We start from the raw sequence: 27,722 nt of genomic DNA on the forward strand, positions 1-27,722 counted from the left end.
CTATAACTAAACACAAAACCCAGAAACAATAATCGAAGATAAAATTAATTACATTAGAGGACTTCCGGGAAGATGGCGACCGAGAAAAGCGGGGCTTAAGAGTCCCGCTAACAACCAATCTCCATTACCACAAAAAGAGCGCCTTTCATAGCCAGAAAACACCATCACCAGAAAAACAAAAAAAACCACCAGGCTCCAGAGAGAAAGCAGACTGAGAACAGAGCTCAGGACCACAGAGGAGACACACGCGCCCGAGGACACGGCAGCAGCGCCATACTGCCGGCGGCAGCGGCGAACTCAACGGACGGCTACAGCAAGCCAGGTGAGCTGCTGCGGAACAGCCAGGCGGGATCTTTCGGCGCAGACAGCATTTAAAGCTCCCAGTGGCTGAGCTCAGCACACGCTGCAGGAATTCAGAGTGGAAATCAAAACCAGAGAAGAAAAAATACGCCAGCCTCATGGCCGAGGGCGTGGCAGAGGCGCCATATTGCCACCGGCGGCGGCAGCAGCAGTGAAATCACCGAGTCCAGTACAGCTACATCTGCGTACTCAAGAACAGTGAGTCAAATTGCGGGCCACAGAGGAGAAATCGCAGTATTGGGCCTCCTGGGACTTGACCCAGTGAGGGAGTGGTGGTGGCAGAGATATCACACCATAGGAGAACGTGCAACCTGGCACCCCCCATAGTTTAAAGCAGCCTCTATCGACTCCCTGGGTCGGAGACTCTGTGATACAACCCAGTAAAGGAGTAGTGGGGTCTGAGATAATACAGACTCGAGATCCAGAGCACCTTAAGTGAAGCCATAGTGACCCAAGGGAAGAACCCAGAGAAGGCACAAACCTCCGAAATCATGGGAAAGAGGAATAACACTGGAGTAATGAATGTGCACAACCCCACAACATCAGAACCTGACAAAACAGAAAATCAGAGATTTCTAGAAGATCAAATCAGGAAAATAACTGTAGAAATAATAGAGGTGCTTCGAAAAGAACTCAGAGAGAGCCAAAAAGAGATAAAGGATGCAATTAATGAAGTAAAGGCCTCAATTCAAAGCACAAACAACCGATTAGACCACATGGAGAACAGAATCTCGCTCTTAGAAGATGAGCAATCCAAAAATGAATGCATAGTTTCTAATCTAGAAAAAAATATCCAACAGCAGGAATCTGACATTGAAGAAATATGGGCCCATCTTAAGAGAGCTAACCTAAGAATAATTAGAATAGAGGAGGGAAAAGAAAGTGATACCAAAGGGATCAACAATCTCTTCAAGGAAGTAATAGCAGAAAATTTTCCAAATATAGAGCAAGAGGTTGATACACAGATCCAGGAAACTTATAGAACTCCCTTTAGACAGGATCGGAGAAGAGGATCCCCACGCCACATAATTGTCAAAATGACCAATGTGGAAGCCAAGCAGAGAATCTTAAAGGCAACAAAAACAAAGGGCCAACTGACATTCAGAGGCAAACCAATTAGAATCACTCCAGACTTCCCAAACCAAGTCATGAGAGCCAGAAGGGCTTGGAGTAACATATTCCACACTCTGAAAGAAAACAACTTCCAGCCAAAAATTTCCTATCCAGCAAAACTTTCTATCAAATTAGATGGAGTAATAAGAAGCTTCCATGACAAACAGAAACTGAAGGAATTTATGTCTTCAAAACCAGCGCTAGAGAAATTACTCAAAGAGATTAAATACAAAGAAGAAATAGGTAACACTCAACAGAACCAGAGAAACAAGAGTTTCCATCCAACAGACAACTAAGATTGGTTATCTGTGGAGATTCATTATTTATGTTAGTCTTTTACCTATCTCTAAGTTGTATTGTTTGCCTTTATTGTTGTTAATTTTTAGGATTTCTAGTTGGAATAGTAATATACCTTCAGATATAGCATTTGGAAATATTTTATCCAATTCTATTAGTAACTTTTAACTCTGTTTACATTGTCTTTGGATATACAATATTTTCTTTTATTTTTTAGGGAGTTTGTATATTCTTCTGTTGCCTGTGCCATTGAAATCATATCCAAGAAATCACTGCCAATTTCAATGTTGTGAGGTTTTATGACCCAGATTTTCTCCTAAAAGTTTATAGTCTTAAGATTTATATTTAGGTCTTTTATTATCTATTTTGAGTTAATACTTGTATATGGGATTAGGTAAAGGTCCAATTTTATTCTTTTCCATGTAATTATTATTTTTCAACAATATTTAGTTAAAAGATTATTATTTCCACCACCAAATGTTCGTGGAAACCTTGTCAAAAATAACTTGACAATATAGGGAAGAATTTAGCTCTAGGCTTGTATTTAACTCCAATGGTCTATATATCTGCCTTTAGAACAGTACTACACTGTTTCAATTATTGTAGCTTTATAAGTTTTGAAATCAGAAAATATATATCTGCTAGCTTTGTTCTTTTTCAAGATCGTTTTGGGTATCTAGAATTCATATTCCATATTAGGATAGATTTTTTTCTGAAAAATAAATATATAAATATATGATAGTTTCACCTAAAAAAACAGAAAAAAATATGCTCTAGTAAGAAAGAAAGCAAAAAGAAATATTGAAATGCTATCTTTAAATCATCAAACGCTTGGTATGAGACAAATGAAACTGTTATGTGAGATTATCATTTTTAATTTTGGATAAATTGCTATAATACTAGATGTCAACCACTAAGCCAAGCATGGGAAGGAGGGATGGGGAGAGAATGGGGTGGGGATCGGGTGGGGGCTGACTGGGCGATGTGTGCATGTATGTCTACAAAAGTTTGTATCCCACTATGATGTATGAATACAGTGCACCAATAAAATAAAATTTAAAAAAAATTAATTACATTAAACTCTGAATAGGTAAGCCGGGCGTGGTGGCGCACGCTTGTAATTCCCGCTTGGGAGGTGGAGACAAGAGGATCGCTCAGGTTCGAAGAGACCCTGTTTCCAAATTTTAAAAAGTATAAAAATAGGTCTGGGAGTGTAGCCCGGAGGTAGAAGGGTTTCCAGGAACCCCAGTACCACCAAAAAAAAAAAAAAAAACAACTCTGAATAGGTAAGAAAATCATAAGCGAAGTAAAATATAAATGAAAATGAGAAAAATATTTGGAGCATATATAAAATATCAGTAATACATAAAATACTTCTAAAGTTCCCTAGCCTTATAAAGAAGTAAATGGCTAAAAAAAATAAACAGATGGTTAATAATACGAATGGCTTTAACCATATAAAAATTGCTCAATTTCACTTATAATCAAGTAAATTAAAACTACAAGGAGTTAAGAATTCTCTTTTCATCACCAAGTGTGGTGGCAAATGCCTGTGATCCCGGTACTTGGGAGGCTAAGACTAGAGGATCCAATGTTTGAGGGCAGCCTCAGCAACACAGTGAGATTCTCAGCAACCTAGTGAGGACCTGTCAAAAATAAAAATGGCTAGGGGTGTAGCTCAGAGGTAGAATGCCCCAGGGTTCAATTCCCATTACTACACACACACACAAAAAAATTTATCTTCATAATATATGGTTAGATTGTGATAAACACTCACTTATTGCCTTGTGAATGTAAAATGACACAAGAACTGCAAAAATCTAGCAAAATTAATCTGCATTTACCTTTTGACCCAACAAAGATAGGTATTTCTATAAATCCATACAAAAAAATACACTGTCCAAAAATACATAAAGAAACTCAGACGCAAGGCATGGTGGCCCACGCTTGCAATCCGGGCATTTGTGAGGCTGTGACAGGAGGATCGCAGTTTGTGGACAGCCTCAGCTACTACTTAGCGAGGCCCTTTGCAACTCAGTGAGACTCGGTTTCAAAATAAAGAATAAAAAAATAGGGATGGTGGTGTAGCTTGGAGGTAGAATGCCCCTCGGTTCCATTCCCAGTACCGAAGGGAAAAAAAATAGCCTCAAAGAGGTGGTGCATATCTATAATCCCAGGTATGGGATTATAGTACTTGGGAGACTGAATAGAAGAATCCCAAGTTTGGGACCAGCCCTGGAAAACTAGCAAGATCCTGTTTCAATATAAAAAATAAAAGAGGGCTGTGAGTGTAGCTTGGAAGTATAACCCCACGGAGTTCAATCCCCAGTGTCATACACACACACAAAAGATACAGACATGTGTGTAATATAATCAATGGAGAAGGAATGACAAAATGTTACCACTTTGCACCCTTAATGAATTAAGAGAAGTATACATTGATGATGAAGGGCTGCTAACATTACAAAAAGGGAGTCAACCAGGTGTCAGGGCCTTCTGACATACACACATGCTAAAGTATATTAGCAAAATGCAATTAGCAAAATCATACTATGAAAAATTTTAGGAGATAATCTGATGCTTCAACAAATAAATCATAAGAATAAACACAGATTAGAATACGTTTAAAGACATAGCAACCAAACACAACCTGTAATCCGTACATATGCATGTGTACACACATTTAGAATGTAAGCAGAAATTTGTAAAATGACTAGATTACTAATTATATTAACTAACCACTGTTATTCTGCTGTTGAATATTGGTACTATAATTATGTCTTAAGACTTAGCTCTTATAATCTTGAAATGTGTGTACGTGAACTAATACAACAGAGATTTGCTTCAAAATAATACTGAATGAGGGAGTAGATACGGATGTAAATGATTTCATAAGGTGAAAGCTGCTGAAGCTGGACGAAGGTACATGGCAGTCCATCGGATTATTCTACTTTTTGAAATTCTGTACAGTGTAATGTCTTTAACAAAAAAGGATAATACAAAGCACTAAACTTTGAATAAGACTAACACAATAAGAATCTTAAATTCAGAGAGTTTAAATAAATTAACAAGACCACATTTAGGCTTTCTGGCACTTGCCAGTAGTCGCAGTACTCAAGAGACCGAGACGGGGTATTCCTTGGAGTTAGGGACCAACCTAGACAACATGGTGAGAGCCCACCTCATAAAAACAAAAGCCTTAGTTTTGATCCTCAGAACAGCAAAAACAAAACAAGGTTACAAGATTAATAAAACACATTACAGAAACTAGAGCCTTAGAACAATATTCTTTACATGCTACGTTAAAAAAAGTGTTGCACTGCTTAAAATATTTACTGATCCAAATGATAACCATTTCTGATAACACTAAATTATTTTATTTATTTATTTTTTGTTTGTTTGTTTGTTTTGTTTTTTTGGTGGTACTGGGATTCCTGGAAGCCCTTCTATATCCGGGCTACACTCCCAGACCTATTTTTTTAGTTTTGGAAACAGGGTCTCTTAAGCCAGCATGGCTGGCTTCAATCCTCCTGTCTCCGCCTCCCAAGCGCGGGGATTACAAGCGTGCGCCACCACACCTGGCTTAACACTAAATTATTTTATAAGACAGTACCCAGGGTACAGCTTTGTCATAATGTAGCATGTACTATTCTATACTGTTTACATGTATTAATTTGCTTCCGCCTCACAGCAACAATATGAGATATGAGCTGCTATTATTAGTCCTGTGTTATAGATAAATACATTTGAGGAGACATGCTGGTATAGGCCTGTAATCCCACAACTCGGGAGGATGAGACAGGATTGTTCGAAGCCAACCCCAGCAATTTACCAAGACCCTCAACAACTTAGTGAGATCCTGTTTCAAAACAAAAAATAAGATACAGATGGTAGTGTAACTCAAAGGTAGCTCCTGGGCCCAATTCTTCGTAACATACACAAATACACAGGAAAAAAAAAAAAAATTGAGAACTATTATGCCCGAGGCAAAATTTTTTCTCCCATATCAAAATTCTTAGATATTGTTATACTGTCCCACTTACCAAATAAATTCATACTTTCTTATTCTTATTAAAATTCTAACAAATAAAAAATTAAAATGTGTAGAATGGAAACCTAGAAAGGAGAGAGTATGTGTGTATGTGTATGCAGATTAGATACAGAGAGTACAGCTGGAGCCAGGTGCAGTGACCTGTAATCCCAGTACTTGGGATGCTGAGACAAGAGGATTGCAGGTTTGAAGCCAGCCTCAGCAACTAAGCAAGACTCTGTTTCAAAATAAAAAATAAAATAGGGCTAGGAGTATAGCTCAGAGGCAGGACACCCCTGGGTTATCCCCAGTACCACAAAAAACAAAGAAAAAAAAGTACACCAGGGCTTTAAAAAAAGAATCATTTCCTTCTTTTAACTGTATAATAGCAAATGTAATATAGTGGATTCCTCCCACATACCTGGCATTTTATTTTTGCTGTTGTTGTTGTTCTTAATTTTGGTACCATAAAATGAATACCTAAGAACATTCTAAGTCTAGGTAATTGAATTACTCAATATTGAATAAAGTCTATCTGAAAATTTTAACAATATTGTACTTAATTTCTTATGAAAATATCCACAATATAATATTTGATAAACTTCAAATAAAATTTTCTAGTCTACAATGACTCCACAATTTTAGATTCTGAAATCAAGATAATAAAGGTGAGCTTAGTATCTACTTAATTGACATCTAGCTACAAGGCAGTGGTGCTGAAATCAGTTGGGAGGCAATTATCTTCTACCATATAAATATAGATCGCAACCAGAGAAAATAAATGAAGAGAAATTAGAACTGCTTAAAAAATATCCAAACACTATTTTAAAAAATCAAAAGAACACAGCTTCTGGAATTAGGAGACTATTTTATGACAACCATTTTCTTAATTTTTTCTCCCACAGTTCAACTTCCCTCAGAAAAGAATCGATGCAACAAGTAGAACATATTTCATTTTCCCTAAGATTGATTTTTATTATATCTAGGGAAACAAAAGTCAAATTAGAAGCCTGTCATAACATGAATAATTATGAGTTCATACATAACACAGAAGACAGCAAGTCTCCAAAGGCGTTACTACATACAGTAAAAGCTTCAAGTTATATAAATTAACCCCTGTCCAATGAAAACTGATTGCAACAGATGTAAAATCCTGTTAACTTACACAGATCAGTACTTACAATTCAATAAAAATTAGATTTGTGTTTATAGTTTGGACTCAGGACAGAAATGCAAAGTGGCATTAGAACATAAGCCAAACTAAATGAAAATATATAGCTGACTTAATCCTATATGTATAAAAATAAACTCATAATTTCTTAACCTTATTAAAGTTTTGATTCAAGAAGTAATTAACAAGATTCAGAACAGAAATCCAAAAAGGATAGGTTAAAATATATAATCAAATAATACATAATAAAAGATACACATGATAATAATGGAAAAATAAAATTATAGCCTATGTTTCAACATATTCTTTCCTCCCCACTAAACTTTCCCAAAGTTCTAAGCAAATAGCTAACAGACTAAATTTTTACTTTATTTCTCTGACCAATTCCTTTCCAGAGAATATAGTCATAAAATATACCACAGCACAAATGTAGAATATATAACCTCCCCAAATTGTGAGGATTAGATGAGCTAATATTCATTAAATTCCTAGCTAATCTCCATTAGTGCCTATATGGCATATAGGAAACCCAAAGTAAGCTGTATTATTACAATTATGTGTAACATTAATAGTACGTTTCACTTACATAGCACTTCTTCACAATAATTTATTCAACTTTACAAAATTTTTTTTTTTTTTTTTTTTTTTTTTTGCAGTAACAGGGATTGAACCCGGGGGCATTCTACCAAACTACACGGTCAGCCTTATTTTATCCTTTATTTTGAAACAAAGTCTTACTAAGTTGGGGAGGGCCTCACTAACTAGCTGAGGCTGGCCTCAAACTTGCAATCCTCCTGTGTCAGATTCCCAAGTGCTGGGATCACCAGGGTGTGCCACCATGCTCAGCTTTCAAAGTATCTTTAACAATCTCCTTTCAACTAAACCTCCTTACAACTAAAAATGTATTCCTCTATTCTGAAATTGATTAGCATTCTGTTCCCTGTCTATTTCTATGATTAAACATAAAGATTCAGGCCGGGCGTGGTGGTACACGCTTGTAATCCCTGCACTTGGTAGGCTGAGATAGGAACACAGGTTCGAAGCCAGCCTCAGTTACTTAGTTAGTGAGGCTCTCAGAAACTTAGTGAGGCCCTGTTTCCAAATAAAATATATAAAAAAATAGGTCTGGGAGGATAGCCTGGAGGTAGAAAGTATAGCCTGGAGGTAGAAAGCCCCTGGGTGCTGCCCCCAGTACCACCAAAAATAAAAAAAAAAATAAAACATACAGGTTCTTGTAATGGACTTACAAAAGACCCCTAAAATCCAAGAATAAGAATTTTTTTAAATCTGCTTTATACCTGTAATAGATATAAACAGGACCTACATTGTATGGATGTGAAGACGCATCTTGCTTTGTTCCCAGGATACCACAAAACCTCCAGTTATTAACTTGGCTCCTCAACTTGAAAATTCCGATCAGTGGAATGTTTTATCTTCTATTGCAACATAAAGTAGCATTCTACTGTGTACATTCTAACGTATATATCATATCATTCTCTTGTTTCCGTGTTGAATTGGATTCATGTCTGAGCATAAGTAAGTAGAAGCATACATTTGAGTCTCTGAGGTTGGAAACTTTGGTCCCATGCCCTTACCTTGTCCCTAAAACTGGGAAGAGGGGGAAATATTTTAATTTACTGAAATATGCTAGCCAAACCAAATTTAGATTCATTCATACATAAAAATGACTAATGTGGTAACAACCTAGAATTTAAATCGGAATATATGATACAAGTTTACACAGCTCTTGTCCACCCAAAAGAAATCTATGAGCCCGGCATGGTGGCGCACACTTGTAATCCCAGCATTTTGGAGGCTGAGACAGGAGGATCGCGGTTCGCAGACAGCCTTAGCTACTTAGTGAGGTGCTTTGCAACTCAGTGAGACTCTGTTTCAAAATAAAGAATAAAAAATAGAGCTGGGGGTGTAGCTCATACCGCAACACAAAAAAGAGAAAGAAATCTATGCTATGCAAATTATGCTGTAAGGCAAAGTAAAAAAAAGAAAACAAAACAAAACACTCAATTATTTCAAGATTTTTAGAAGTAAGAGACCCCATCTGGTACAGAATGGGGCAGGAATATTTGAGCTTGAAGTAAGTTTGGTACTTAAATTATAATTCAGACTTCTGAGTATTTCAAAAGTAACTATTATTCCTTTTTTAAAAATCGCTCTCACACTCCTCAGTATTCTGCCTCACACAAACACTCCAGCTTTTCAGTTGTGTCACGAGGACAAAATGTCCACCAAATTACCAGTTCGCCTAAAACAAAGAAACATCTACCAACCCTAAATCCACTGGGCAGAATTCTCCTAGGACCATGATGCCAAGAACTTCCACCGCAACTGAAATTGTCTTTGCAATCTCGGTCTCCAGGAGACAGAAAGGCTGCAGAGACTCGCGAGGAGCCTGCTGGGAGGCTGGGGCTGCAGAGGGAGAGGATGGGAGGAAAGGGAGAGTCCCACAGAGGAACTATATTAGAAGAAAAGACTTTGAGAACGTGTAAGGGGAGGGAGTTAGCTTTGAGGAAAGAGACCTACGTAAAGATTACGTACGTTTTAAAAAGAACTTAAAGTAATGACAGTAAGGAAAAGCGACAGAAAACCACTAACCCTTCACAGCCAGCGGGTTAAGAGAAGTACGAAAAGGGGACACGGGGGAAGAAGGCGGAGTGAATAAGGTCCCAAAGATCAGGAATTGAGAAAAAGTACTCGGGCTGCGAGCTTGGCCTTGGCCCGAATCTCCTGCAGCTGTAAGCGGACCGCGAGAGGAAAGGATCGCACTCACTGAGGGTCGCAGCGAGTACGGAGTTTACAATGGTAACCAACCCTGAACAAGAAGATGTCGCCTCTCCCTGCCAGCTCCCGTCCATTACTTTGCCTCTCACTCTACCTCCAGTGGCACTCAGGCAAAACTCTGCCAAAGCTTGAGCCGCTGGAGGAAAGAGAAAGGAAGATACCTGAGTCCCTGGAATCTCACCTGCAGCGGCAGGAGGAGGAGCGATGGACACCTGGAGCCCGGGCGGGATCTTCACTTGCTCTGGTCAAACCTCAACTCTTACGGGTGGGGCGGGGAACTTCCGCCCGGAGCAAGGATGGCGTCACTTCCGCCCAGTGTCTTCTCCCTCCCTCCCATCCCCGCGCGGGCTGCGTTCTTACGTTCTGGCTTCCGTTTCCAGACTTCTGCCTAGGCTTACCACCTGACATGGACTACAAGACCCAGCATTCCCTTCGGCTCGTTAAGTTCCGGGTCAAGGGGTTCCGCGCAGAGTACATCACCATGGAAGCGATCGGTTTGGTCACGTGGCGCTCCTGGTTACGCCCGGTGGTGGCTGTGGGGTCTGGGGCTCCCGCGGGGGCCATTTTGCCAAAGGCTGTCTCCCGCAATCGGAGGCGGCCTGGCACCCGGCTCAAGCTGACCCTTTTCCTCCTCTGCAGCTTGGGGCTTGGAGAGGAACTGGAAGGCTGGGCTTCATCGAGCCCTTCGGAGACGGCAATGGTTCCCTCCGGCCGCCAGTACTCGACGACCCTCCATGGCGGCTGCGCCTTCCGCGCTGCTCCCGCTGCCGCCCCATTCAGTTCGGTATGCCTATCGCCTCCAGAGCTGCAGTCGCTCTTTCGCCCCAGAGACTGATGATAGTCGAGTTGGGGGCACCATGAGAGGAGAGAAAAATTACTACTGCCGTGGAGCTGCCGGGGACCACGGTTCGTGTCCCCCTACACCTTCGCCTCTGTCCTCGACCCTCCTGTTGCCTGCGGAGGCCGTCTCTAGTAGCTGGTCTGGGCCTGGAGGTGGTTTGTCAGGAGGAGATGAAGAGGAGACTCGGCTCCTTCAACTCTTGCGCACCGCCCCAGATCCTTCCGAGGCCTTCCAGGCTTTGCAGGCTGCTTTGCCGCGGCGGGGCGGTCGACTTGGCTTCCCCCGACGCAAGGAAGCTTTGTATCGGGCCCTGGGACGCGTGCTTGTGGAAGGAGGGAGCGATGAGAAGCGACTCTGCTTGCAACTTCTGTCAGATGTTCTCCGGGGTCAGGGAGAGGCAGGCCAGCTGGAAGAGGCCTTTAGTTTAGCACTTTTGCCTCAACTAGTTGTCTCTTTACGAGAAGAGAACCCAGCCCTGCGGAAAGATGCGCTGCAGATCCTACACATATGTCTGAAACGTAGTTCTGGACAGGTGCTGAGAACGCTTATACATCAAGGTCTGGAAAGTACCGATGCCCGGCTTAGAGCTTCCACTGCACTACTGCTCCCCATCTTGCTTACGCCTGAGGATTTATTGCTTGGCCTGGATCTCACCGAGGTGGTAATATCTCTAGCCCGAAAGCTTGGCGATCAAGAGATAGAAGAAGAATCTGAGACAGCTTTCTCTGCCCTTCAGCAAATTGGAGAGCGTCTTGGCCCAGAGAGATTTCAATCCTATATCTCTCGTCTGCCGTCTGCCCTGAGGAGACTTTACAATCGCCACCTGGAGTCCCACTTTGGAAGTCAGGTTCCTTATTATTTGGAACTTGAAGCCTCTGGATTTCCCGAAGATCCTGTTCCCTCTGCGGTGACTCTTTCCAATAGCAATCTTAAATTTGGATTTATTCCTCAAGAGCTTCATTCAAGATTGTTGGATCAAGAAGACTATAAAAATCGGACTCAGGCTGTTGAAGAACTAAAACAGGTGCTGGGAAAATTTAACCCTAGTTCAACCCCTCACTCTAGTCTTGTTAGTTTCATTAGCTTGTTGTATAATTTGTTAGACGATTCTAACTTCAAAGTGGTCCATAGCACACTTCAGGTTCTCCATTTATTGGTTATTCGCCTTGGGGAGCAGGTGCAACAGTTCTTGGGACCTGTTATAGCAGCTTCTGTCAAAGTGCTGGCAGACAACAAGTTGGTGATCAAACAGGAATACATGAAAATCTTCCTCAAGCTGATGAAGGAAGTGGGTCCTCAACAGGTGCTTTGTTTACTCCTGGAACATCTTAAGCATAAGCATTCTAGAGTAAGAGAGGAGGTGGTGAACATTTGCATCTGCTCTCTCCTGACTTATCCCAGTGAAGACTTTGACTTACACAAACTGTCTTTTGATCTTGCTCCAGCTCTTGTAGATAGCAAACGCAGGGTACGCCAAGCAGCTCTAGAAGCCTTTGCTGTGTTGGCATCATCAATGGGCTCAGGTAAAACCAGCATCCTTTTTAAAGCTGTAGATACTGTTGAACTGCAAGATAATGGAGATGGAGTCATGAATGCTGTGCAGGCCAGATTGGCTAGAAAAACCCTACCAAGACTAACAGAACAAGGATTTGTGGAATATGCAATACTTATGCCATCTTCTGCCCAGGGTAGGTCAAACCATTTAGTACATGGAGCAGATACAGACTGGCTATTGGCTGGTAACAGAACTCAGAGTGCACACTGTCACTGTGGTGATCACACAAGAGATAGCATGCAAATGTATGGATCATACAGTCCAACTGTCTGTACCCGAAGGGTATTAAGTGCAGGAAAAGGAAAAAATAAATTACCATGGGAAAATGAGCAGCCTGGAGTCATGGGAGAAAACCAGACCTCCAATTCCAAGGAGGTAGATCAGGTATGCTTCTCTAATTTCCTTGACTTGAACGAAAATTATTTAAATAAATATGCCTGTGCTGACTCTTAAGGATGAGGCTGCATGAGGGTTGTTACGTTTTGTTTGAAATTAATTTAAATGCTAATGTGGGCATCCATTATGATGGTACAGGTCACAAAAGACGGTTTAATAGGCTTCCTGCTTGAATGATTTTATTAAATATGAAGCACAATTTAAAATAGACAATACCTGGATTTCAGTTGGTGTGTCAAGTTACTCCATTCATACAACACTGAGTACATAGTAGATGCTAGATGAAGGATTAAATTGCAGGAATAGCCAGGCGTGGTGGTTCACGCTTGTAATCCCCGCGCTTGGGAGGCGAAAACAGGAGGATCGCTCAGGTTCGAAACCAGCCTCAGCTACTGAGTGAGGCTCTTAGCAACTTAGTGAGACCCTGTTTCCAAATAAAATATAAAAGTAGGTCTGGGAGTGTAGCCAGGAGGTAGAAGGCCCCTGGGTCCCATCCCCTGTACCACCACCAAAAAAAAAAAAAAAAAAAAAGTAAGAATAAAGATGAAACCAATTCCACATGGTTTCGGGAACAGGTCAGACCTATAAATTAGCAGTTAACAAAGTTTCTTAAGTACTAGAATAGGAATATAAAGATTTCTGTGGGAATAGTGAAAATAGAAAAATATTTCTTCTAGAAAATTAAAAAAAAAAACCTTCAGAAAAGATAGGACATTTGAACTGAGATTTCCCTCAAAGCTTTTATTTTAAAAATTCCAAATCTACAGTTAAGAGTACAATGACTACCCATATACTTAACATCTTGCCATATTTGTTGGACCATTTGAAAAATAGTTGCAGGTATCTTGTCATTTTAGCCCTAAATGTCTTCACACATATCTCCTAAGAATAACATTCTCTGTATCACTCTAATATCATTATCATGCCTCAGAACATTAGTAGTAGTAGTTCAGTAACATCTAATAGTGTGTGTTTAAATTTCCCTATTTGTTCCAAAAGTGGTTAGTATGTCTTTTTTAAATCTATGTTCCTACTTGTTTGTTTCTTTGTTCTTGTTATTTTGATTTGTTTTTATGACATTGACTTTTTTAAGACTTCTTGTTCTGTGTCAGATCTGTCAGTGTAATATTATTAAAAAGGTTCTGAGCTGGGCATAGTGGCATTCGCTTGTAATCCCAATACTTGGGAGGCTAAGTACAGGAGGCTGCAGGTTCAAGACAGCATCAGCAATTTAGGATTACTGTTCACAACCTAGTGAGACTGTTTCACAATAAAAAGGGCTGGGGGCATGGCTCAGAGGTTGAATGCCCTTGAGTTCAATCCCTAGTATAAAAAAAAAAAAAAAAAAAAGATTCTCATGCCGGTCAAAGTAAAAAGAATCAGAAGTGTATTTCTGAAATGCCGGCATAGATGTATTTTACATTTGAAATATGCTCTGATGAAATTAAAACTTGTCCCAGAAAGTTATATTTATTCAATCAGAAATAGTCTGAAGGAACTACATTGGAAATTATCTTAATAGAGGATAGGAACCAAGTAAATATTTTTATATATGTAGTTTTTTTAAAAGCATGTACACACATATTAAAATTAATAATTTTTATTATTAGAGCAGTTTTAGGTGTACAACCAAATTAAATGGAAAGTACAAATGACTCCCATATGCACATAAACAGCTTTTCCACTACATCTTTCACACAAGGGTTCATTTGTTATAATCAATAAATCCACGTTATGATATCTCTAGGCCTGAGTGGTGGGAAACACCTGTAATCCCAGTAATTGGAAGGCTGAGACAGAATGATGACAGGTTTGAAACTAGTCTCAGCAACTTAGTGAGAATCTCAGCAATTAAATGAGACTGTTTCCAAATAAAAATAATCTAGGGCTGGGGTGTGTAGTGCTTATGTAGTTAGCATGCCCCGGTTTCAATCTCTAGCACCACACACAAAAAATAAGTATCATTGGGCTGGACATGATGCTACATGCCTGTAATCCCAGTACTTAGGAGGCTGAGACAAGAGGGTCACCGGTTTGAGGCTGGCCACAGCAATTTAGCTAGATCCTGTTTCAAAATAAAAAATAAAAAGAGGAGTTTATCTTGGAGGTAGAATGTCCCTGAGTTCAATCCCCAGTACCCCCCCCCAAAAAAAAATGTATGTATGGGCGTGTATTTTTTTGTTCTTTTGGTGCCAAGGATTGAACCCAGGGGCTTTCTACATTAGAGCTACACCCCCAGTTTTTGTTTTGAAAGAAGGCCTTGCTAGGTTGCTGAGAGTCTTGCTAAATTGCCGAGGCCAACCTTGAACCTGCAGTCCTCCTATCTTAGTCTCCCAAGGGCATGTGCTTTTTATTAAAGCGGGAGAGAGAGAGAGAGAGAGAGAGAGAGAGAGAGAGAGAGAGAGGATGAATGAGAATACTGATGAAAGTAACTGAAGTGTTAAGTTACCTTTTAGAGAAAAATCTGAGGAAAAAGTTTATTTTCTTCTTCTCACCCCTTACTCTGCCCTTCATAAAAGGGGAGCAAATTACAAAAGGCAGTTGGTTGTTGGGTAAAGGAAAGAAACTTTAGCTGATATATGTCCCTCAGCCTCCTTAGTGCATTCTGTATTATATAGGGTACGATGCATATATGACGTAGATATAAAAATGATATTTTTGTGATTAATGGTTTATAACTTTCTTAAATAGACAAGATATTATTAAAACATAATAAGAATTAGCAGAGTTAAATGTTAAGTTACTGATGGAAGCAGTTGCTATTAAAAGTCAGAAGAGATTGGAGATATAATAGAAGTGAGAATACTGGATCCTAGTACCAGTTTAGCTTTGTTAATTGTGGACCTGGCATGAACTTTGTAGCCCTAATTGGCTCATCTCAAATCACCACTAATAATATTAAAGGCAGTTGTCTTAGTTCATTCCTGCTGCTCCAACAAAATATGTTAGAATGGGTAATTTTTAAATATTTATTTTTTGCAATACTGGGGATGGAACCCACGGGCATTCTATCTCCGAACTATGCCCACAACCCTATTTTTTATTCTTTATTTTGAAACAGGGTCTCAGTGAGTTGCAAAAGTCCTCACTAAGTAGCTGAAGCTGTCCACGAATCCTGATCCTCCTGTCTCAGCCTCCCAAATGCTGAGATTATCATCTTCCAAAGGCTCTGTCTTGTAATACTGTCACATAGAGGTAGATTTTTAACACAAATTTGGGGAAGACACATGAATTCAGACCATAGCAGAGGCTGAACTCTTAGTACTGCTCACTGTGTGTTAGGCATGATTCTAGACACAAAGATTAAATACCCTTGCCTAAGATCTCTTAGCTACTGAGAAGCAGAGCTGATTTAAACCTAGGAAGTATGGCTTCAGGGTTGGTGCTCTTAACCACTATCCTGTCAAACAAGGAGTTATAACTTCTCTCCTTCCCCTGTATACATTCTTTCATTACAGTGCCTTGGGAAATTGGCAAAGGGTAGCAGAACAAAGTGAATTTGACTTATTCCTGTATATGAGCCAAAGCTTTAAATGACAGAGGGGTAAAGTGCATTCCTGGAAGGGGGATTGACTTGAACAACAAAAGGCATAAGGAACAGAATTGTGTTTGGCATGTGTTAGGGAATCCATAGCTGCTAATGAACCATTAAGCCTCAAGGCAAAATATAACATATTAGTACTGTGACCAAATAAACAAATAAATGTGGACTAAGGATAAGCTTATTTAGTGACTAAAGCCAGCTCTCTCTGTAGCCTTAAGGCAGTACACAGTAAGTCATAGTATTTTCTTTATAACTGTCGCTGTGTCCAGGCTCTGCCCTCATATTTGCAGTCATCTGTTAATTTGATATATCTGTGTTGTCCATATGTAGCATTGGTTAGTGACATGAAATAGCAAAGCTCCTAAAAAAAGAACCGTGAATGTTTTATTTATATACTCCTGTAGCTCATTTTGAAGATAAAATAGGCCAGTTTAGTTGTAAGGATGATATTTGTAGTATAGTGATGGGAAATAAGGTTATGTGAGAGAAGTAGGGACTAGTTTGGAGACCCTTAAATACAAGACTGAAGAGTTTAGTGTATTATTTTGACAGTGATTTGAGGTTACAGGAGTGTATTTTTCAAGGATGGAGTACACATGCATGAGCATGTACCTGTGTGTTTTACTGGGATTTAATCCCCAGGGGCATTCTACCTCCAAGCTATACTCCCAGCCTTTTTTTTTTTTTTTTAATTTTTTTCTATTTGAAGCAGGGTCTCACAAATTGCTAAAAGTCTCACTACATTGCTGAGGCTGACATTGAAACTGATACTCATATCAGCGTCCCAAGAGGGCTTTTTTTTTTTTTTTGACTGGAGCTTGAACTCAGGAGCATCCATTCTACTTCCTAGCTACACTACTAGCCTTATTTTTATTCTTTTTTTGTTGTTGTTGTCGAAACAGGGTCTCACTAAGTTGTGTAGGGTCGTACTAAGTAGCTGAGGCTGGCCGTAAACCTGTGATTTTTCTGACTATCTGCCAAGTACTGGGATTAAAAGTGTATGCCAGCTGGGCGTGGTGGCACATGTTTGTAATCCCCGCGCTTGGGAGGTGGAGACAGGAGGATTGCGCAGGTTAGAAGCCAGCATCACTGGCTTAAGAGATCCTGTTTCCAAATAAAAATATAAAGATAGGTCTGGGATTGTAACCTGGAGGTAAAAGGGTTTCCAGGAACCCCAGTACCACCAAATATATATATATATATATATATATATATATATATATATATATATATTTGTTGTTGTTGTTGTTGTTGTTGAAATAATCCTCAGATCGTATTAAGTAAGCCAATATATGATATGGATTTGACAATCTTAAAAAAGCTGTTAACAATTCCCTTGATAATGAACAAAATATATCTATTATTTTGTATACATTCTGTTTCACTATACCTTTTGTATCTAGGACTGTTTAAGTTATATATATATATATATATATATATATATATATATATATATATATATGTTAATACAGCATTACCCAAAAAAAGCCAATTTTTGTTCTCAAAGAAGAAACCTAGAAGTCATGTAACAAAAAGACTTACCTTTTCATTTTATCTAGGTGCCCAAGTATTGGGGTTACAAGTATGTACCACCACACCTGGCTTTAGACAATATATTTAAATTATAAGAAGTAAGCCAGGTGTGGTGGTGCACGCTTGTAATCCCAGCATTTTGGGAGGCTAAAACAGGAGGATCATGGTTCACAGGGCAGCCTCAGCTACTTAGTGAGGCCCTTTGCAACTCACTGAGACTCTGTTTCAGAATAAAGAATAAAAAATAGGGCCGGGGTTGTAGCTCAGATGTAAAATGCCTCTAGGTTCAATCCCCACTACCACAAAATAAATAAATAAATAAATAAATAAATAAATAAATAAATAATAGAAGTAAAAATGAAAAGCATGAGGTTTTGAGCTTTATTTAATATAGTCTCTTACTATATAATTAATCATAGAAATTATAATACTGGATTTTGATCAAATAAAATCAATTGTTTTTCATCAGGGCATTCTCATTTGTCTTTTCTGGGTTAATTTTTGAAGAAATTAATAGGTTTCTCACAGAAGTTGATGAGGAATAATGAGTTAGCTGGGATATATTAGGTAGTTTATAGTCTCATAATAGTCTATTGGCTTAAGAAATTTTCATAGACATATCTTTAATTTGACTGCTTTGCATTGCTATTTGTTACTTGGCAAAGTTTACAACGAAGTCTATTAACCAGGCTGAGAGCTCATCATAAAGCTAGACATGATTGTTTCTATAAGTTCTAAGTAAACATCCAGATGTATGATTTTTCAATTCACTCTTTTTTTTTAATGTTTTATAGCCAAGTAGGATGTGAAATAATCCACAACAATTGAGGTTATCACTGGTGAAGAATTCTGAACACTTGAATCAGGTGCTCTTTAACAATCTTTAACTAAAGCTCACATGAGGCTTATGAAAAAGGACTTGGAAACCATAAACTACTAGACATATATAAAGTATGTCATTGGGGGTTTTTTTAGGTGCTGAAGATTGAACCCGGGGCTTCCTGTATGCTAAGCACATGCTCTGTCACTGAGCTACCCCTCTAGCCCATATGTACTTGGTTTTGGTTTTGTTTTTGCTTTTACTTTTTGTTACTAGAGTTTGAACTCAGGGTGATTCTACCTCTGAGCCATACTCCTATCTCTTTTTCTTTTCCTTTTTTTCAATTAATTTGTTTATTTCTTTTTGCGGTACTGAGAATTGAACCCAAGGTCATTCTGCCTCTGAGTTATATTCTGAGCCCTATTTTATCTTTTTATTTGGGAACGAGATCCCATTAAGTTGCTGAGGCTGATCTCAAGCCTGGAATCCTCCTTTTCCCAGCCTCCCAAGTACTGGGATTACAGATGTGTACACCACAACAGGCAGTACTTGGTTTTAACTAAGAGACTTGTCAGAGGAAAATGAAGGGAAACATGACATAGATGTCATTTATTTGTACATTTTGGCTGTAGAATATGAAGAGTAAATTTGCTTCAGTGAGAATAAGAGTATAGATGCTTTCTTATTCAGTGATCTTCAGTTATTTCCTAATGCTCAACCAAAGGTGGCATAGTTTGAGGATTATGCTGCTGAGTGAGACATTTCTTTCTTCATTCTCATTGTCCTTTCACCCTTTTTGTCATCTGTGTTCTTTTTAGTTGCCAGAAAAAAAATATATTTTGGGAAGATAAAATACAGAAAAAGAATCAAGATGAAATAGTAAGAAAGAGAAAAATAAAATAAGCATTTATATCCTAGAAAGAAAAACTGTTAGAGTACCATAGTGTATATGAAAGTTTATTTGTATCCCTGTATGTCTGATAACATTTTTTTCTTCAAATCTGAATTTCATAATAGGGTCTAAATTTTCCTGTTTATAAATCAACATAAATCTGCTAACTTAACTATTCTTTTCTCATAGTTTTCAGCATATGATCTCATCCCATCTCCAAAAGTAAAGCCCTCTCAAGGAATGCCGGTCAATGATGACTTATGTTTTAGCAGAAAAAGAGTGTCAAGAAACTTATTTCAGAATAGTCGGGATTTTAACTTAGATTCTTTTCCTGTATGTGCTACTGGTAAGTAAAAGTGTCAGGTAATTAACATGTTGAACTAATTTAAAGACATCTGTAAATGTCAATAAAGGATTTTATGAATTAGCAACTTGATAATTAGAAAAATAATAACATTTTGGGATAATCACACTGCTATGATTTTCCCTGTGTACTTTAATAAATTTGTATTTTTTTCTATTAAAAGAAGCAAAAGTTTGTTGACAGAATGATACCAGTGGGAAGGTAAAATGGTTTAGAAGATAAAGACTGAGTATATTATAAATTTTAATATTTATTCAATATCCAAATTATCAGTTGTTAAAATTTTGGCTGTGAATTCAGACACAATATCCAGCAAACATTATTCTAGTAGGAGAATTTATAGACCTTTATGTAGTAAAATTCTATAGTATTTTCATACAGAAGTAAAATGTCTGGATAAGCCAGGCTTGGTGAGGCATACAAAAGAGAGCCAGGTCTGGAGAAACATTGTATGTTGAGAAAAGGGAGAGCATAGGAAGAAACTGCTTCTTTTCCATGCCCGTTTTTGTCCTTTAACTCCCTTTCACTAATTAGATGTGCCAGTACCAAAAGCTTTATCCCTTTTGGCCTCCCTGGCTCACTGTACTGATACTTCTATAAGTATTTTCACCCAAGGTACAACATTGTGAAAGAAGATGTATTTGTGAAATAAAGTTTACTTTTATTTCCCTCCTTTCTTCAAAAGGCAGTACTGGGACCCATCAGACAAATCTTCCTGGGAAATGTGGACAGCTTGGATTTTCACAAATATGTAGTAAAACTGGCAGTGTGGATTCTGACTTACAGTTCCTAGGGACAACTAACAGTCATCAAGATAAAGGTATAAATCCCAGATTTTTTTGGAAAGAAATGATGTATAAATGTGTGGGATTTTCAACTATAACTTGTGTGTTTTTTGTGTAATTTACTCATATCACAAAATAAATGGAGCCAAGCTCAGGACATACCTGTAATCCCAGTACTTGGGAAACTGAAACAGGAGGATCGAAGGTTTGAGAACAATCTCAGCAACTTAATGAGACCCTGTTTCAAAATAATTTTTCATTTTCAGAACTGGAAATTGAACCCAGGGGCATTCTATCTCCAAGCTACACCCCCAGTCCTATTTTTTATGTTTTATTTTGAAACGGGGTCTTACTAAGTTGCAGAGTGCCTTACTAATTAGCTGAGGCTAGCCACAAACCTGCAATCCTCCTGTCTCAGCCTCCCAAGTACTGGGATTGCAAGCATGTGCCACCACACCTGGCTTATTTCTTATTTTTGAGACAGGGCCTTGGTAAATTTCCCAAGCTGGCCTTGAACTCACAGTCCTTTTGCATCAGCCTCCTAACTAACTAGGATGATAAGACATGTACCATTGTGCCCAGCTGAAGTATTCTTGTTGTATGTCCTTTAGTAAAATTCTTTTGTTTTGTTTTGTTTTGTTTTGGTGGTACTGGGGTTCCTGGAAGCCCTTCTACCTCCGGGCTACACTCCCAGACCTATTTTTACATTTTTATTTGGAAACAGGGTCTCCTAAGCCAGCGTGTGCGGCTGGCTTTGAACCTGCGCGATCCTCCTGTCTCTGCCTCCCAAGCTCAGGGACTACAAGCGTGCGCCACCACGCCCGGCGAGTAAAATTCTTTTGAATGATAGGGATATACTTCTATATTTGTTGATAGGTAATGATCATTTGAAATCAGTAAAAAAGAATTGGTTAATACAGAACTTACATTTTAACTACTCTCTTCTCCACCCACTCCAAAAGACCATATGACTCCTTTAAGTTGTTCTCTGAGGTGTTACTCACATGATAATAAATTAGGTCATCTTTCTTAATGCTATGGGTATTTCCTAGATGGTAACTCTTTAATGTCAATAGAACTTATTATTAGTAGAAGCAGAGAATTTGCAGTGTTGCTTAGGTTGTTCCTGTTTAGGCTGCCTCTGAACATTACCTTGGAAAACTGCCTCCACTCTTAGTTTTTAATCAGGTCTGTATAGTGGCTATTTTTCTATAATCTCTCAGAATATATATGGCTCAGTCAACATTCTGACTGCCATAATCCACAATAACTGATCATATAACTTAGAGGGAGGAAGATTTTTTTGTTCACAGTTTTGGAGATTCAGGGTTTAGTCCATGTAAGGCCAGGTCTGCAGAGCTCAGGGCATGGCAATGGGAAGCAGAGAGAGGGACAGAGCACAGAGCTCCACCTTTCACATCACAGAGGACAGAAGCAGAGAGAGCCCACGGAGAGCAGGAACCATATATAATCCCAAGGCCACACCCCCAAGGAATTCCTCCTATCCTCCTCAGCCAAATTCTACCTCCAACGTAACTACCTACTCTCCATCAAGTCTCAGGGGACATTATAAATTCAAACCATACAATATATTAGAGCAACAATTATAAAGGAATATAAGGTTCATCTAAAGTTAATGGAATTTGAGGGGGAAAAGAATGGGGTGGGAAGTGAGGAAAGGCAAAATAGTGGCATGCTTGTATGCCTCTACCATCATGTACCCCATTAAGATGTATGACTACAATGCACCAATAAAAACATAGTAAAATAAAATAAAGTTAATGGAATTTAACTTAATAGTTGAATATATATTTAAAATATATTAAATATATATTTTTTATTTTATTTTTGCAAGTCTGGGGATAGAGCCCAGGGGCATTCTACCTCTGAGCTACACCCGCCAGTGCTATTTTTTATTATTCTGAAACAGGGTCTCACTGAGTAGCAGAGGCCCTCACTAAGTAGCTGAGGCTGCCTGCGAACCGTGATCCTCCTGTGTCAGCCTCCCAAATGCTGGGGTTACAAGCGTGCGCACCACGCCCGGCCTGAACATATATTTAAAATTTTGTCAGGACCACCACATCTCAGCTAATGTTTCCATAGGATCTCTGAATGACCTAGGCTATGAATGTAAAACTGTATAAATGTTCCCATTCCAATTTCAAATGTTGGAATGATCCAGATTGAGTGTTGGAAATGTTGGTGTATATTACATAGTACTGGGTCTGTTTATAAGCATTAAAAAGACCTGATGTTTGATTTCTTTCTAAGAAGTATTTCTAAATCTCTAGAGAAACACTGCAATAAAAGCATCAGAACTTATTAATAGAGCACTATACCTGAAATAGAGAAACTGAAATTTTTTATTTTATATATAAATCTGTAACTTCTTAAGTTTCTATTTCCATGCAAACAAGAAAGAAATAGAGGTCTAAACTATGTCAGATATGAATTAAAAATAAATAATTTAGCCGGGTGTGGTGGTGCACATGTGTAATCCCAGCATTCGGGAGGCTGAGACCTGAGGATTGCAGTTCGCGGACAGCCTCAGCTACTTAGTGAGGCCCTCTGCAACTCAGTGAAACCTGGTTTCAAAATAAAGAATAAAAAAAATAGGGCAGGGGTGTATCTCGGAGGTCAAATGCCCCTGGGTTCCATCCCCAAACCTGCAAAAATAAATGAATAAATAAATAATTTATACAAACATTGAGTTTTCCAAAAATTTTTGTTTTATTTGTAGTACATATGTTAGGTCTTTTGTCATGGAAAATCTTTTTTTTTTTTTTTTTTTTTTTTTTGGTGGTACTGGGGTTCCTGGAAGCCCTTCTACCTCCGGGCTACACTCCCAGACCTACTTTTACATTTTTGTTTGGAAACAGGGTCTCCTAAGCCAGCGCGCGCGGCTGGCTTCGAACCTGCGCGATCCTCCTGTCTCTGCCTCCCAAGCGCGGGGATTACAAGCGTGTGCCACCACGCCCGGCTGAAAATCTTTTTTAAATGTTAAAAGAAAATGTAAGGGTACCCCTCAAAGATTGCAACTAGATGTTCATTTTAGTTGAGGAATAAAAAGGAAAAATAATTAAAAGCAAGAAAAATGTAATTTAAAAAGGCACAAAATAGGATGGTAGAAATAAACCAAATATATCAAAAGTTACTATAAATATAAATGAATAGGACTTACTATGGGAAATATACACTAAATAGCTCATATTTTTTATTCTTTCATTTGAAACAGGGTCTCACTGAGTTGCAAAGGGCCTCACTAAGTAGCTGAGGCTGGCCGGAAACTGAGATCCTTCCATCTCAACCTCTCAAATGCTCAGATTACAAGTGTGCCTTACCATGCCTGGTTTATTTTTTATTTTGAAACAGGGTCTCACTAAGCAGAGGATCTCACTAAGTAGCTGAAGTTAGCCCCGAATCATCCTGGCTCAACATCCCAAGTACTGGGATTACAAGCATGCACCGCCACACCCAGCTTGAGTCGTTCTGAGCTACATCCCTAACCCTATTTTATTCTTTATAAACAGGATCTCTCTGAGTTGCTGAGGCTGGCCTTGAGACTGTGATCCTCTTGTCTCAGCTGCCCAAGTACTGGTATTATAGACATGTATCACCATGTGTGGCCTGTGAGTATTCTGTGTGTGTGTGTGTGTGTGTGTGTGTGTGTGTGTGTGTGTGTGTATGTGTGTTACTGGGGATGGAACCCGGGGCTTTCTACCTCTGGGCTACATTCCAGACCTATTTTATATTTTGTTTGGAAACAGGGTCTCACCAAGTTGCTGAGAGCCTCACTAGTAGTTGAGGCTGGCTTCTCAGCCTCCCAAGCACTGGGATTACAAGTGTGCGCCACCACACCCAGCTGTGAGTATTCTTATAATGAGAAAATGAAGAGTTTCAGAGTGTGAAAAACTCTCTGAAAGAAAACTTCCAGAGTGTGTGTATGAGTGTATGTTGACATAATTAGAAGGAACAATCTACAAATGTTAGACAGTTTTAATAGGACAAAGAAGTTGGGGATTTAGAAGATACAAAATACTTGAATACAAACTAGACCTTTATAAATCAAATACAAAATGGGATGAAAATCTGGATGTGAAAAGGAAAAGAAGCTTTAAACTCTGAGAAGTGTGTATATAAATTACATATTTTATTTTATTATAGTATATTCCAGCCTAAATTTTGGCAGTATGACACAGCAAACATTTGGAGGTCAAGCAGAGCGTAACTCATCATACTCTGGTCCAAATGCCAGTCCAGGATCCTTCACTCTTCCATCCTATCCTCTCTCATCACCTCGAACTAGTCCAAAGCACACATCTCTTCTTACTGTATCTCCAAAGAAGTCTCAAGAAAATTCCGTTAACTTCTCTAATTCCTGGCCTCTTAAAAGCTTTGAAGGATTGTCAAAGCCAAGTCCACAGAAAAAGATTGTCAGCCAAAAGTCATCTGACCCTACAGGTAGAAATGATGGTAAATAAAATACTTTGTGTGTTTGAATTAGTACTTGGAGTTAATATATAAGATTGTTTGATCTTTAAAAACTCATAAATTACATTTTATTTCTTGGAACTAAATAGGAAAATATATAACAGTGTATTTTGGCACTGGGGTTTGAACAGAGAGGCATTCTATCTCTAAGCCACAGTTCTAGCTCTTTTTTTTTTTTAATTTTTTGAAACAAGGAAGTTGCTGAGGGTCTCACTAAATTGCTGAGACTAGCCTTGAATCTTATGATCCTCCTGTCTCAGATTCCCAAGTGCAGGAATTATACACATATGCACATGAGCCACCATGCCCACCACCAGTGTATTTAATAAAGCAAATGTAATAATATAAAACTTAGTTGAAATGATCATTTTTTTGTGTGCATGTTGTAGCACTTGGTATTGAACCCAGGATGTTCTACCTCTGAAATACACCCCTAACCCAATTTTATTTTTTATTTTCAAATAGGGTCTCACTAAGATTTTGCAGGTTAACCACCTCAGACCTACAATCCTCCTTTGTTAGCCTTCCAAGTACTGATTATACACTGATTATAGGCTGATCATTTCTTATATTGCACACGTGATACAATAACATACACACACACACACACACACACACACACACACACACACACACACACACGATTGAACCCAGAGGCATTCTACCTCTGAGCTACACCCCTAGCCCTATTTTATTTTTATTTTGAAACAGTGTCTCATTAGGTTGATGGGAGTCACTACTTGCTGAGGCTGTCTTCAACTTGTGATCCTCCTGGCTCAACCTCCCAAGTACTGGGATTACAGGTGTGCACCTCTATACCCAGTTCTATTTTTTTATTTTGAACCAGGGTTCCAATAAGTTGCTGAGGCTGTCCTACAACCTGCAGTCCTCCTTCCTATCTCAGTCTTCCAAGTACTTGAATCACAGTCATGCACCTCCATGTCCAGCTAGTAATGCTTTATAATGGATGTGAACGGCATATATTGCCTAGGAACCTAACAAATTTTAGCATTACAAATATGTCACTCACAAAGTTATCACAATTAATTATTATCATTCACATATTTAGCATTTATTGAATGTTTATTATATACTCAATTTTTTTTTTTTATCTTTTTTGTAGTACTGAGGATGGAACCCAGGGGCATTCTACCTCCTAGCTACGCCCCCAGTCCTGTTTTTATTCTTTTTTTATTTTTTATTTTTTATTTTTTATTCTTTATTTTGAAACAGGGTCTCACAGAGTTGCAAAGGGCCTCACTAAGTAGCTGAGGCTGTCCGCGAACCACGATCCTCCTGTCTCAGCCTTCCAAATGCTAGGATTACAAGTGTGCATGAAGCTGGGCGTGGTGGCACATGCTTGTAATCCCTGCACTTGGGAGGCAGAGACAGGAGGGTCATGCAGGTTCGAAGCCAGTCTCGCTGGCTTAGAAGACCCTGTTTCCAAATAAAAAAATATAAAAAATAAGTCTGGGAGTGTAGCCCAGAGGTAGAAGGGTTTCCAGGAACCCCAGTACCAGCAAAAAAATAAAAAATAAAGTGTGACCATGCCCGGCTTATGTGCTCAAATTATTTTGAAGGTTTGTTGTCCATTATTATAAACTAAAAATTTATTTCATTCCTTTTGTGTGTTTGGTACTGGAGGTAGAACCCAGGTGTATTCTACCTCCAAGCTACACATCTAGCTGTATTTTATTCATTTTGAAATAAAGTCACACTAAGTTGTGGAGGGTCTCACTAAGTAGCTGAGGCTGGCTGTGAACCTCAATCCTGTCTCAGCCTCCTAAGAACTGGGATTATAAGCGTATGCCACTATGCCCAGCTAAAATATTCTTTCTTAATAATATCTACTACAAAATCATGAAGTTAGGTTATAAATTCATTTGAGGTAAATCCAGTCTCAAAAATATCTATTCCAAGCATTCCATATATTCCACATGTTTTTCTTTTCCAGCCACTTGAGGTAAGGTGTTCCACCTTTACAACACTAATGTTCTAATTTATAACCATAAAGCCAGTTTATTGCATATTCAGTCAGTTGTATCCTACTTTATCTTTCTACTAAACTACTTCATTCTGTTCTATTAATTTCTTTGTCTTCCCAACAAAACTAAATACTGTATTAAAAGCTAAGGCTGTAGCTGGGCATGGTGGCGCACACTTATAATCCCAGCATTTGTAAGGCTGAGACCGGAAGATCGCAGTTTGTGGACAGCCTCAGCTACTTAGTGTAGCTCTCTGCAATTCAGTGAGACCCTGTTCCAAAATAAGGAATAAAAAATAGGGCTGGGGGTATAGCTCGGAGGTAGAATGCTGTTCTGTTCTATCCCCAGTACCACCAAAAAACAAAAAAAGGCTTTGGTTTAGGAGTGTAGTTCAGTGGCAGAGGACTTACATAGAATGCACGAGGCCCTGAGTTTGATTCCCTAGTACCACTTACACACACACACACACACACACAACTGCTGAGTCTTTATTCAGCTTGTTTCCTCCAGTGTTATTGCTTCACATATATTAGTCATTCAACTGTAAATTATATAATTAAATCAAACTAGAAAATTGGCTATTCTAACTTATTTCAGACTTTATCATAACATAAATATTAGTTGTGATAATGTACATGATGACAGATAACTTAATTTGGTATTTATATGTATATTATGTAAAATATGAAAGGATTTCAGATGGCTCATTTTTGTTATATTCATTAAAGGATACTGATATTTTTATT

The 27,722-nt window shown here is 38.8% G+C and overlaps 2 protein-coding genes across 4 annotated transcripts in view; one reads left to right on the plus strand and one right to left on the minus strand.

Moving 5' to 3' along the window:
- KLHL28 (kelch like family member 28) overlaps positions 1-9,294 on the minus strand; it is a gene marked incomplete at both ends in the record, with an annotated part of 36,654 nt that extends 27,360 nt beyond the window's left edge. Inside the window, one exon of the mRNA XM_080708173.1 lies at positions 9,256-9,294. Coding sequence (XP_080564299.1) covers positions 9,256-9,294 — 39 coding nt within the window. The remainder of the gene's footprint in view (positions 1-9,255) is intronic.
- Positions 9,295-10,504: 1,210 nt separating this feature from the next.
- The window catches only part of TOGARAM1 (TOG array regulator of axonemal microtubules 1), a gene marked incomplete at both ends in the record, with an annotated part of 68,657 nt that continues 51,439 nt past the window's right edge, over positions 10,505-27,722 (plus strand). For 2 of the 3 annotated variants that reach the window (XM_080707515.1, XM_080707517.1), the window contains 4 exons: positions 10,505-12,550; positions 19,541-19,701; positions 20,405-20,535; positions 24,665-24,973. In XM_080707515.1, the coding sequence (XP_080563641.1) occupies positions 10,505-12,550; positions 19,541-19,701; positions 20,405-20,535; positions 24,665-24,973 (2,647 nt within the window). The remainder of the gene's footprint in view (positions 12,551-19,540; positions 19,702-20,404; positions 20,536-24,664; positions 24,974-27,722) is intronic. The other variant, XM_080707516.1, reaches the window with a different exon arrangement.

The sequence above is a fragment of the Muscardinus avellanarius genome (genome assembly GCF_963383645.1).
Source record: "Muscardinus avellanarius genome assembly, chromosome: 12".
Classification (NCBI taxonomy): domain Eukaryota; kingdom Metazoa; phylum Chordata; class Mammalia; order Rodentia; family Gliridae; genus Muscardinus; species Muscardinus avellanarius.